A 13,322-nucleotide genomic window follows, 5' to 3' on the forward strand; every position below is an offset into this window, starting at 1 on the left:
CCAGGTGTGTCAGGCACTCCCCAGGCACAGGAGCACATGGAGCTGTCCTTGGTGGGTCTGGTGAGAGCCTGGCCAGCAGCAGGGACATCAGAACTGGCCCTTTGTCTTTCCTGACCTCCTAAATTCCCAACCACTCAAGAAAACTGACCCAAAAATGCCAAGTTTAGACCTCCTGAAGGAACAAAAACAACAAAAAATCTGCAGTCACTGGAGGAGGGAGCAGGGGGTGGTGATTGCTCAGGACCAGCCAGGATTTACCCACCTGCTTCAGGGGTTGGAGGGTGATCAGTTAACCTCCAGTTAGCTCAGTCCCCAGCCCAGTCCCCAGCCCAGTCCAGCAGCTTTCCTGACCTCCCAGGGCTGCCACCAGCTCTGCTCACGCTGAGGAAGGCACTGGCTGCTCCCCTTTCCCAGGGACAGAACACCCCCTGCCAGAGATGGGAACAAAGCTGGAAGTTCTCAGGCAGCTCCCAGGCTTCTCTCCTCACTCATGCTCAGTCCATCCTTTAGCATGTTTTGAGTGAATGAACTCCAGTCCTGGATCAGGACTGTCAGGCTGTGCAAACAAGTGCTGTGCTGTGCCACTCAAGTGGATGGATTAGCAGTGAGCTGAATGCTTTCTGTGCAGGGTCCCTGCTGAAGTTCTGTAATTCCATCTCCCTGTAGCCATCTCCAGCCCAGCTCTGCCAGAGTCAGACAGCTGAGAAGTTTTCCACCCACGTTTTGCACTCCTCATCCTGCCCACGGAGAGCTAACGAAGTGAAAGAAGAAGGATTGTTAACTACAGCTCTGGGGTGGGGAGGGATAGACAAAGGAAAGAGAAAGCAAGGAATAACAAGAGATATTAATTCATGCTGGCTCCAGCTTAAGAAAGGTCTCGTTGCTCTGTCCTTACTACAAGATGTCTTAAAACACTCACAGTGCATGGCTGGGGAATGTAATTTGGCTGCTTCTAAAATAACTTATTTTTATCAGTTTGGGAACATTACATATGGACTTTATTGAACTACTCCATCAGGAGTTTTCCCAGCAGCAAGCTCTATTTACTTGTCAGAGCTGTTCTTCAGAAATCATTCATTTTATTCCTTTGCTTACTGAGCTTTAAACTTAGTTTATTCTTTCCTAGTAATTATTTATTAGCTAATAATCCCTTCCTTGGGCTCGCAGTATCGGGTGGCCTTTAGGTTAAGTAATAGGAAATGGAGTCCTTAATTCCAAATCCAGCCCAGGCAATGCAGCCTGGGATGTGTTTGGTATGCAGTGAACTCCCAGGACCCCATCCAGCTCCCACTCAGAAGATGTCTAGACATGACATGCCAATAATTTGTTATTAATTAGCCTTGTGCCAGCACTGCCTGCACAGGAGCTGAGGGTGGGACAGCCCCTGTGCCACTGCTGCTCACAGGGCCAGGGAAGCTGGAAACTGCACATTTCCAGGCTGTAAATAGTTCACTGGTGGCATTTTCAGTGCAGAGGCACAAAGTTTTAAGGCAATTGCAGGTTTCACATCAATTGTTATTCAGCTCAGCAGAGAGTGCTGTACTCTGGGTTTTCTGAGAAGGAGCTGTGGGGTGAGCCCTGCCTTGATCATGGAATCAATCCCAGAGGGGTTTGGGGTGTGAGGGACTCAGAGACCCTCCAGTGCCACCCCTGCCACGGGCAGGGACACCTCCCACTGTCCCAGGCTGCTCCAGCCCCAGTGTCCAGCCTGGCCTTGGACACTGCCAGGGATCCAGGGGCAGCCCCAGCTGCTCTGGGCACCCTGTGCCAGCCCTGCCCCACCCTGCCAGGGAACAATTCCTCATTCCCAATCTCCCATCCATCCCTGCCCTCTGGCACTGGGAGCCATTCCCTGGGTCCTGTCCCTCCATCCTTGTCCCCAGTCCCTCTCCAGCTCTCCTGGAGCCCCTTCAGGCCCTGGCAGGGCTCTGAGCTCTCCCTGGAGCTTCTCCTCTCCAGGTGAGCACCCCCAGCTCTCCCAGCCTGGCTCCAGAGGGGCTCCAGCCCTGGAGCAGCTCTGTGGCCTCCTCTGGTCTCACTCCAGTATGTCTCAGGCTTTTCTACCCTGGCTATGATTCCAGGAGTGGAAAATACTTCTCCAGGTGCAGGGACTAAGCACACACAGGGATTATCCCCTCAGAATTTTTCCACTGTCTGCTAATAGTCCCCAGATTCTGGGCCTGTGGCCCTGCAGAGTACAACAGTTGCACTGAGTTTGTGCTCAAGTTAAAACCATTTTTTTCATTAGGGACGCCATTTAGAAGAACAAAATCCCTATCCCAACCTGCCACTGTGACCAAACACACACAAATTTCAAATTTCAGCTACCAAACCAACCTGGATTGGGTTAGTTTGACCAGTGAGAACTTTATCTCAGATGTTGGAAAGATGACTGGGCTCCCAGGCTCAGGGATTTACCCAGGAGCACACAGCTGGAGTGAAAGGTTGATACAGAATGATTTCAAGGGATTCATCCTACAAGAAAATCACTCAAAATCCTGAATTGCCAGCTCTGGGATCACATGTAGGTCTCTCCTGGGTGCTGTTGGTTTAAAAGTCACAGTCTGGAGGGCTCTGGGAGGTGCCAGTTGTGGGCCCAGGCAGGGAAGTGCCTGATCTCTGGGGCCCAGGTGTGTAAGGATTTGGGATCCAAGTGCAAAACAATGACTGGAGCATCCAAACAAGAAAATTACTTTCTCTCTATTCCTCAGTAGTTTAGTTCGGTTTTTTTCCTCTATTCCTCAGTAGTTTTGTTCCACCAAGAATTTGTCCCCAGATTGTTTCCCACTGTCATTTACCATCTTTTTCACCTTCATATCTAGACATGACTGAGATTAGCTCCAATGAGGTCTCAGGATAGCTATTTGCTCTTCTTCTTCTTTTTTTTTTTTTTTTTTCTGTTTTCCCACTGTCCTGCCAGACTTTTCCTGAGTTATGGAGCTGGAGATATCAGCATCTGTCTGTGTGTGTGCTCATGAGCATTTACCTCTGGGCCACCAAGCAGTTTGAGGCATTGCATCAGTGTTTAGAAGAGCCACAGTGTCACCCCTAACACTTTGGACATGTCCCAAAATGGATATTTTATGATTTTGCCTGGCTCTGCAGTGTTATCCTCCACTTCCCAGCTAGAGCTGTCACTTAGGAAGAGTAATTGCTGTTAAAAATCTGTCCAAATGTCTCCCCTCCTGTCCTCAGCACGTACATTTATATTGGCTTTTGCTCTTCCCAAACATGAAATCCCCAGCTCCAGCAGCCATGAGGAGGAAGATGTTGGTCCTGATTCAGCAGGGATTCCAGAGTGCTGCTCAGGGCTCTGAACATGTGCTCCTTCCCAGCCCATGGCACTGGGCCACTGCTCCAGGACCAGCACCAGGAGGAGGAGCAGGCTGCTCTAATGGCCAGGCTGGCTTTATAGCCAAGGCAGAGCTATTTTCACATCATAAATCACTCAGGACTGCACAGCTCTGTCTGTGCTGGACACCAGAGGGAGTTGGGCTTGCTGCTCTCCTTTTTCACCCCTAAATTTGGGGGTTCCCCATTCTTACCATGAAATGTAAAGACTTTTCCACTCAGCCTTTATTTCTGCTGCAAATGCTCACCATTGGAATGTCAAATGCACATGGGATCAAAACCTTTGGAACTCATTTCCCTGCAGGATTTAAAGTGCCAGATCTCAGCAAATCTTAAATAACTCAGAAAATTCATCCCACACAGCTCTAGACACACTCATAGGGCAGCTTTAGGAGGGGTAAAGGAATGTCTTGTGTGAGTTTAGTTTAGGATATTAAAAAGAAAGTCCAGAGATGCTTCTGTGCACTTCAAAGAGCTCTCTGGAGATAAGGACAAAGGGCCAGAGGGTGTTATAAGTTTTGATTCTCAAAGGCCTTAGAGAGGATGGCAAAGAAAGTGATATTTGTTCCAAATGTGAGAGCTCAGAGCTCCTCAGGTGAATGGCTGCAGGGGAAGCAGAGGAATCCTGCAAGAACATCTCTGTCTTGGTGGCTCAGGCCCTGTTTTCCTGCTCACACTCCAAAGGAATACAAGGAATAATTAAAGGCATGGTCTGTGGATATTCCTGAGAGGCTGCACCAACACAGGGACAGGGCAGTGCCCATGGCTGGGCCTTGGGAGATTTAAGGAGCACAAATTCTTAAGGACATGTTTGAGCTCAGCCCCAGGAGTGACAGAACCCCCTCCTTTTCTGATGTGGTGAAGCTCAGGACAAGTGCTCCTTCCTTCCCCAAGATTCTCCCTTTCTGTATTTGCCAACTGTTACAGCACTGGCAGCTTCTCCAGAGCTCCTTTCCTCACTGAAGGAGTCCTGTACAGCTCCAGGGAAGGCTTTTGGACTCAAGGGGCTCCCAGCCCAAAGGGCCCACATCATTCCCTCCCTTCCCTGAGGGGAAAAACAAAATGCTGCAATACTCCTTGTACCACATCCTTAGGAATGAGCTGCTTCCCATGCAAATGTGGATATTCCCCACACGACCCAGAGCTGAAAAGCAGCAAAGGGAATAGATGGCTGTGGGACTGGGTTTGGATGAATCCTCCAGGCCCTTCCCTTCAGCTTTTTGCTTGATGTTGTCACACAAAGACCTTGGCAGTTTCTCAAAAGAAGACCCCGTTTTTCATGGGTAAGATGGGGGAAAAAAGGAAGGGTAAGGTTTAGGAATGAGGAGGGAAGAGAATTAGCTGGGCTGAGATGATGAAAGACAAAAACCAAGTAGCAGCACTTGTCTGGGACTTTCACCCATTATTAACTAGAAACAACTTTCTTAACAGCTTTTCTACCCTCACACACCCTCAGAGCCATTCCTTGTTTTCTCTTTGTGGGCAGATTGTGAGCACCCTCACCACGGAGGACAGCAGTGCCTCAGGGATCTATTACTGCGTGGCTGCCAACAAGGTGGGCGAGGAGGAGCGGAGCATCTCCTTCTACGTGTCAGGTGAGCACCAAACACCTCCCCACGGGCACTGCTGCTGCTCTCAGTTCCCTGGGAGGCTGCTGAGTGCTGCTTCAGACTCCTGGCCATCCCTGTGTGTTGTTTTTTTGGAGCAGTCCCAGGCTCCTCACCCGCCCCAAGGCAGGTTGGACATGTCCAGCGTTGGCCCCAAAGGCCCTTTGCCCTTTGCAGCTGCAGCCCCAAGTCCCTCTCTCTGTGCCTTAGAGCAGCACTGGTGACATTTGAAAGCTGTCCTTGGGAAACCTCTGGCAAAGCTGAAGCCTTTGTGGTGTTCCAGAGGCCTGGAGCCTCTCCCAGAGCCAGGAGAAAGGTTGGTCCCCAAGGAAATCAGCAGGCACACAAAGGTGAGCGAGGCCAGGATGCAGCCCAGTCCAGGGCTGGTGGCACTGTGACACTGGAGCCCTGCCTGGGCCTTTGCAGCGCCCTTTGTGCAGGGAGGAGGTTCTCCAAAGAACACAAATCCAAACAAATATCCTCTTAACCTTTCAGCACAGGGATTCTTTAGGAGTGAGGTCAACATCTACATCATGCTTTCAGGAGCCATGGCAGTTCAAAAAGAGAGGAGAGTCCAGGGACAGCCTCGTTCAAGTGCTCATCCAGGACAAACTGAAACGTTTCTGTGCTCACTTTCTGGATGAGTGGATGCTGGCTGGCAGGATTTGCATCAAAATATCGATTTTTAGAACAAAGAGTGCAGAAGTGTCCTGGAAAGTAAATGTCTCATTCTCACTGCTTGGTTCCTTGCCCATGAACAAACTGGGAGGCCAGAGCTTGCTCGTGGCAGGGATCTGCACTCCTGTGCCTCTCCTCCCTCCTGGCTTGTTTGACTCCATTGCTCCAAAGGAATGCAGCACCTTTCAAATCCTTTCAGCCAAAAAAGGGCTCACCAAACACTGTTCCATTGGTGTCACACAGTGTGCCAACAGAAAAATGCCATCCAACAATAATGAAGCAGGAGCCATGGAGGGGAAAGATTTCACCTCCATTAGAGGTGACAGGAGACAGGAGAGGCTTTCAGCCTCCAAAAGATATTTCCCAAAGTTGTAACTTTTATTTACTCAGGGAAATGCCCTTCAAGGTGCATTTTTGGGAGACACAGCTCAGGTATAAGAGGTGTCCAAGATGTCCAAGGCAAGCTAAAGACCAGCTATTAATTTTACACCTCACCCCTTCCAAGTGTTGAGTGTCCTGCTGGGAATTCTGCCAGCTGCTGTGTCTGGGTGGGTTATCCAGCTGAACAGAGAACTGCCCACTTAGTGACTAAACCCAAAGAAATAAGCCAGGAGCATAAGGTCAGATCCAAAGGCTTAGATCATCCCATGCACCTTGCACAACTCTGGTTTATTTTAATTATAAAGTTATGTAGGGGGGTTTTTTCCACCCACGGTGAGCTAATATTTCAAATTTTTTATTTGAAGATCCATCTAGCCATGTTTTGAGACACAAGTGGTTTAATCATGCAGTTTGAATGATGAAGGAAATGAATCACTGGGTGAAATTACTGACAGTGGTTATGGTGGGAATGTCTCCATTCACCCAAGCAGAGCAGGAGGTGAACAGGCCTTGGGAGGAAAACTGGGAGTCTGCACCATTCTGGGGAAGAGGCAAATGCTGACCAAGCATGACTGGCTTTTGGAAGTGCTGTATTTAAAAATAGTGTGCTTATGGATTAGAAAGGAATGAAAACTTTCTAAATGTGGCCATCCTAGTGCTAAACTAGGTCATGCTGCAGCAGTGAACAGCAGCAGTGACCTGCTGTGGGCTTCCTCCATGGGAGAGTCCTCTCTGAGTGCTGCTCCAGCAGGGCCAGGCTGTGGGGAGAGCTCTGCAGGTTGTGCTCACACCTGGAACAGCTGGAGCAGCTTCAGGTTACTCTGCCCAGGAATTTTCTCCTGTCTCAGTGTTGAGGGACATCCAGGGATGGCCTGAGAGGTTCCAGGCAGAGGAGGCCCAACAGCACAAGGCTCTGAGCTGGTCCCTTTATGGTTTTGAGGAGGCTCATTCTGTGCAGGTTGAACCTCAGGGGTAGAGCTTGAGAGCACATGAGCAACACGTGGGACCTTGGGGCATCTGGGAGATGTTTGTAACATTTCACAGCTCTCTGCAAAGTGGCTCCAAGTGTGTGGCACCCCTCCATTCATTCAGCAATTTGCTGATTTTTAAAACCTGCTCTCCCATTATCTCCTACCAACAAATGAGCTGCTGCTCCCTGAGCTGCTTTCAGACCTTCTGGCTGAATTGGGCTTAACTCGCTTCTCCCTGGTAACAAATCTGAGGATGACACAGAAGCTGAACTCCCTCAAATCCCTGTTCCACTGGGGCAGGGGTGAGATGTTTTCCCAGGACATGGCAGAGTGTTCCAGGGACACTTCCTCAGGTGTTGTCCAGGCTGCTCTCTGGGGATGTGCTTACTTCAGTCTGATGTTTTCACCACCACCACCTTCATTTCAGAAAAATTAATTTATCCCTGTGGAATAATTGTCAGCAACCATTTTGTTCTTCCACTGCTGAACCCCCACAAAAACTCCCACGGACACCAGAATTAGCACTGGGCTCTATTTTTAAATCTCTGCCAGCAGAGTTCATTTCATGAGGGGTCAGCAGGGTTTGGAGATCACTCAGAATCCAAACCTTATAAGGGGTCCAGAGTGATGAGAAATCTCATGATGCAGTGACAGCCCCCCCTGCAGATGTCCTGGCTGTCACTGTCCCTCTGCAGCCCTCTGCAGTCTCTCCTAAAGGGATTTATCCTTCGTGTCCTGGCCCAACTCTTACTCCAGGATTTTTGTTTTGTGTCAGTCAAATCAAGATCTGACTCCTGCCTGCCTTTCCCAGCCCTGCTCTGCTCCTGAGATCCCATTTAAGCCTTGGGTGAACCATCAGATGATCAGAGATGCCATTGTCCACCTCCAGCTCCAAAGGACATTCCAAGCAGGCTGCAAACTCTCCAGTGCAGTGAAAAGCTGCCCTGGTGTCTCCTGCAGGGATTCTCTGCCATGGACAAGTGTCATTTAATGTCATTTAATGTCTAATCTCTGCTTTGCACCTTGGAAAGGGCAGCTCCACAGAGCTGCAGGTCCAGGGTAAATCAAATTCCAGCCTTTGTCTGACTGCACTACATTCAGCAAAGTGGGATCCCACCCATCTGAAAACTCAGAATGTTCTGGGAATAGAAATGAATTATGATAAAAATAACAAATAATAACCATAGCCCTTTTTTCAAGGGTTTATCTGATTGCCAAAACAACTGAGAAAAATGGAGTTAAAGATTTCTACCCGAAAGAAAATATTGCATTTCCAGCAGGAGATAAAAATCTGCTCTCAGATAGCTGAACAATGGATGAGCTGGGCTGTTGTAGGAGTTTGTGCCACTCCAGACTGCTCATTCCCGAGGTGCTGACAGGATTCCTGACAAGCACCACTGTTCCAGAAAGAGGGGCTCCCCCTTCCCTCCATCCCTGTTCCTGGTGGCACCCCCCCTGCCAGGCCCAGGCTGGAATTTGGGTAAGAGCAGAAGTTTTGAATTACACAGATTATTGTGCAAAGCACAGGAAATTAAAAACAATTAATTCCTTGTAAATACAAATGGAGCCAGCCTTGCCTTTGATTTATGCTGCCTTTTTACCTCCCCCCAATGGCTCATTTCCCTCTTTTGCCACAGAATCCCACACGGTGGAAAGGGAAATTCGCAGCTACTATGCTGTAACACAACACCAGAGACAAATGTTTGGTGACTGCTGATAAAGGGGAAAAGGCCCCGTGGTGCATTCTTTCAGCCAACTTATTAGGAGCCTTCTAAAACACAGTATCTGTTCAGAGAGAGGAAGTTAATCACTGCTCAGGTTCAGGATTATGTAAGCAAAGCTGTCTGAGAGATGAACTGACTTGAAATGTGCTCTCTGAGCTGCACTCACTCCCCTGATAATCCAGGTAGGAGGAGAAAAGAGAGAGGAGAGCATGAAAAGATAGAGCAGAGCAACTTCTTTTTTTTCTCTTTTTTTCCTTCCACTGCAATGAAAATTAATGAATATTCTATTGGAGCTGAAAGAGCTGCTTGAAAGGCAAACAAGATGGGAGAGAATAGCACAGGTTCCAGCTAAAAATATTCAAAATGCTAAATAAAAAATGTCAGAAGAAGGAATGATAAGAAAAACAAGCCAGGCCTCTGCTCCCAGAATGCTAAGTTGGTAAAAAAAAAACCTGGCAACATTCAAGTCCAGCAACAAAGCAAAACTATGGAGCATCCTTCAAAACTCAGGGCTTGGGAATGGACACACCCCATTCCTTGGGAATTTGCACCAAAATGCTGCAGCCCAAGCTGTGCCATGCCCCAGGCAGGCTTATCCCAAGGGATGCTACACTTGCTCCATGTTTTGGCAGGAGAGATCCAGGAGATGTGAAATGCTGCTGGTGCCACAGCCCAGTGTCTCACTGGCTCTCAGTTTGCCCTTCTGGGGAGGTCTGGTGGCCTCAGACATTCCCCCTGTGTTGATAAGCAGGATTTGGACATGTTGGAAGCACGGGACATCAGGAGTGAGCAGTGTCACACAAGGCAGCCTGAGCACACAGCTGGCACCAAGAGACAGCAACTGAGCCTAACAACACCCTGCAGAGAGCAAACTGCAACTCCAGCACAAGGAAAGGAGAGAAAAATAACAATTTCCACAGCTGTGGCCTGAGGGGGTCTCTTCTCTTTTTGGATCTTTTGTGAACTATTTCTGGTGCCAGTCTTTAAAAACCATGAAGCAAAAGCTCATGGGTTCTACTCCAGATGACTTGGGAAGAAGAGAGACTTTTTAATCATATCTGAAAGCTCCTCCAGGGCTCTATATTTTATAGAATGTGTGCTTTATTATAAGGCAGATTGGTTATTTCAGCAGCCTCACTGTTTCTGCTGAAGAACTTTCTGCAGTGGGAGCCCCTGGCCAGATTCCAGGTGGAATTTGCAGATGGCAAGTGCAGTACACACTTGTTCTGCTTTAACTCCTGGCCCTCTCAAAGTCCCACCAGCTCATCCTGGCTTGAGGAACCATGTCACCAACAGCTTGGCACTGAATCATCTCTCAGATTTCGGGCAAACCTGGTCCTGTTCAGAAGATGGCCCAGAGTGAGCCCTGCCAAGGGTCCCATCCCTGGTAACATTGATAAGAGGTTCCTCACAACTCTCAGTTGAAAATCCTGACCTAACAGACAGCAGAATAATTCCAGATCTCTGTGGGAATCCATGATTGAGCTGTAACATTAACAAAATCCCAAGGCAATAAAGTATATTCCAGCCCCAATTTACTTGCAGGTCTCTGGCAGCTACTGCAGGGCAGGTTCTGGCCTTCCACTCAGTTTTTCTTGTTTTCAGATGGATTCAGTTTGCCACTTCAGGAAAATTGATTTTTTAAATTTTTTTTTCTGCAGTGAAAAGTTACTAAAAATATACCAAGAAACAGCTCACTCTTTCATGGTCAGAGTCATGACTCAGAACTTCTCTGCTAAATATAAGGCCTCAAGGATTTAGACATCATTAGATCAGTTAATCCATCAGTGATCAAGTAAATATCCAGCATTCACATGTGATGGAAATAAATATTGGCACAGTTGGAATAAGAGAGAACTGAGGAGACTGTTCACTGGGGAAGAAGTTGTTGCTCCTGAGGGGTGGGAATGGGTTTCTTTATTCCTCTGCAATTAATACTTTCCAGCCCTGATTGTGAAGAGGGAAGAGCTCACAAACACTTTCATCTACTTGGATAGAAAAAGCTCCTGATTAAATTCTCTCAGTCCATTAACTCCTTCTATTTATAAGCTTCCAATTCATTAGTTTAGAATGCTGAGGGCTGGACTAGCACAGGTTAGCACTGGGCAGTGAGAAGAACTTTCACTTCCCCAATTCCCAGCTCCAGTGCCTGTTTCCACATTTCCATGACTGAGGGAGCTGGGTTGTTTATCCTGGAGAAAAGGAGACTCAGGGGTGACCTTATCACCCTCTCCAACTCCCTGAAAGGTGGTTGGGGCCAGCTGGGGTTGGGCTCTTTCTCCAGGAACTGACAGTTTCAAGGAGTGCACCAAGGGAAATACAGGTTGGATAGCAGGAGAAAGTTTTTTACAGAAAGGTGATCAAGTTCTGGAATGGCTGCCCAGGGGAGATGGGTGTGTTTAACAAAGCCTGGATGTGGCACTGGGGGCCAGGGTTTGGGTGAGGGGTTGGGGCTGGGTTGGAGTCAATGATCTTGAAGGTCTCTTCCAACCTGGTGGTTCAGTGAATTCTGTGCCTCATTTAACCTGGCTTCTTCCATTGCTGCTAGAAATTTGATGCCCCAAGTAGCATCCAGGCAGCCAAATTTCAGCTGGGATTTCATTCCAAACACATTTTCCCTTCCTCCTAGATGTGCCCTCTGGGCTGCAAACATCCTCCCAAGTCACAGCCATCGTGGGGAATGACGTCCAGCTGACCTGCCGGGCCTCCAAGTACATCTACACCCACCTGGCCTGGTACTACCCCTCCTCAGAGCCAGCTCCCAGCCACTCTGTGGTCAGGAAAATGGACAAATATTCCATCTCTTTGACCCTGCTCATTCCCAATGTCACGAGGGAGCAGAGTGGCCTCTACAAGTGCCGAGCCCAGAACCAGCAGAACAGCACGGACACGCTGGAGCAGCACAGCCAGCTCCTGGTCAGAGGTATGTGCCAGGGCAGAGTGGCACTGGGACATGTCCTAACACACACCTTGTGCCCTGCTCTGCTTTGCTTTTGTCATTTCCTCTGTGTGGATTGACAGCCTGACATGGAGAACGCTCACCCAGTCACTGCTGGGTTTGCATAAAATATTTGAGATCACATAAAGGTGATTTCAGCAGCATTGCTCTTCCCAGCTCCATGCTGGGTGCAGATTTGGAGTTGGCTGAGGACAAAAATCATCACCCACCATTTACTGACAGCACAACTGTAGCTTGGGATGCTCACCCCAGATCTCTATGACTTTGGTACCCACTCTCAGCTGCCAGGATGAGATACCTGAATAGATTTGGACCCAGCAGATCCCAAACGTCCCTGGACAAGTGTGAAATCAAATGACATGTGCCATTTATTCTGGGTGAGAGGGATACATTTTGTTTTTACAATTATTTTCTTACTTACACCCAAGCCCCCAGCTCTTTCATTTCACTGAGATCCTCCAGCCTGGTTCTGTTGGCTGTGGGAATACAAAGGACAGGACACTTCTGCCAGTAGGAGGTCACTGAAAATTAGTGAAGTTTCTTCTGCTCCAGAGTGAAGAAGGTGGGTGATGATCATCTCTAGGCCTCCTCAGAAGACAAAGGGCTGCTGGTATGGGGAATGGATAGATTTATTAACCACCTTCCAGTGGTGAAGAAAACAAAAGCACAGAACTGGAGCAGAACTGAGACATGCAGCAGCCAGTCAGGGAGCAGGAGTGAGAGTGCTGAACTAGGCAGGGATTTTCAGACTCCTCTGGCTCAGGAGGCACTGCAGGGTCAGTGCTGCTGTGAGCCTTTGGCCCTCAGCACAGCCCAGTGCTGCCTTATTCCCTGTGCAGCCTCCCAGCCCCTTCCCTCCACACACACACAGATCCTCAGCCACAGCTCTGGTTCCAGACTGGCAGGTGATTTATTTCCAGACACACACACCAAATATCTCCCTTTTCCTGAGGCAGAGAGGAAGGGAAGGAGTCTCACTCAGGTATTGGGCAGTGATCATGCTTTGGCTGGTCCCCACAGCACCAGGCACCTGAGAGCATCACCTGCTGTGAGGCACTGGCCTTGCTCTGCTCTCTGCATTCAGGCACTTCCCTTTCCTCTCCCCTGGCAGATATTTTTATTCAGTCAGTCAGATTTCCACCTACACACACACCTACACAGCACAGCTATGGGAAAAACACAGCTAGACTGTGAATACATCCATGGAGAGCTGGAATCAGGATCACGTTCTTGTGAGGATGACTGGGGTCTGTCATCTGTCTGGCACGTGTCAGACAATTCTTGTGGAGAGCACACATGGAAATGTCCCTCCAAACCAGCTTTCCTTCCCTTGTTCAAACATTTTATATGTTCTAATGCCCCTCATCTTCTGTCCTACTGCAAGTTTGGGGTATATTTTATGCTGTGTTTGTGATTTTATTCATTGCTGTCCTGCACCTTTTATAAATGAACATAAAGTGGGTGTTACCATGATTGTGCTCCTGATGGAGGCTAAAAAACCTTTAGAACTGTTTCCTCTTTTCCCCCTCCTTTCTCCTTTTTGCCTTCACTCTGCATGTGCACCACCCACTCCCTGTCCTTTGTTTTCTTCAGAGGATGAGGAGTTGGAGCTGCAGCCAAACCCAAGCTTAGGCAGTGTGGAAATAAACCA

The 13,322-nt window shown here is 48.6% G+C and overlaps 1 protein-coding gene across 1 annotated transcript in view; it reads left to right on the plus strand.

Moving 5' to 3' along the window:
• The window catches only part of LOC311158021 (vascular endothelial growth factor receptor kdr-like), a 126,447-nt gene that overhangs the window by 75,698 nt on the left and 37,427 nt on the right, over positions 1–13,322 (plus strand). Inside the window, exons 12-13 of the mRNA XM_084213122.1 lie at positions 4,838–4,946; positions 11,342–11,635. Coding sequence (XP_084069248.1) covers positions 4,838–4,946; positions 11,342–11,635 — 403 coding nt within the window. The remainder of the gene's footprint in view (positions 1–4,837; positions 4,947–11,341; positions 11,636–13,322) is intronic.

The sequence above is a fragment of the Fringilla coelebs genome (assembly GCF_963513975.1).
Source record: "Fringilla coelebs genome assembly, chromosome: 11".
In the NCBI taxonomy this organism is placed as follows: Eukaryota; Metazoa; Chordata; class Aves; order Passeriformes; family Fringillidae; genus Fringilla; species Fringilla coelebs.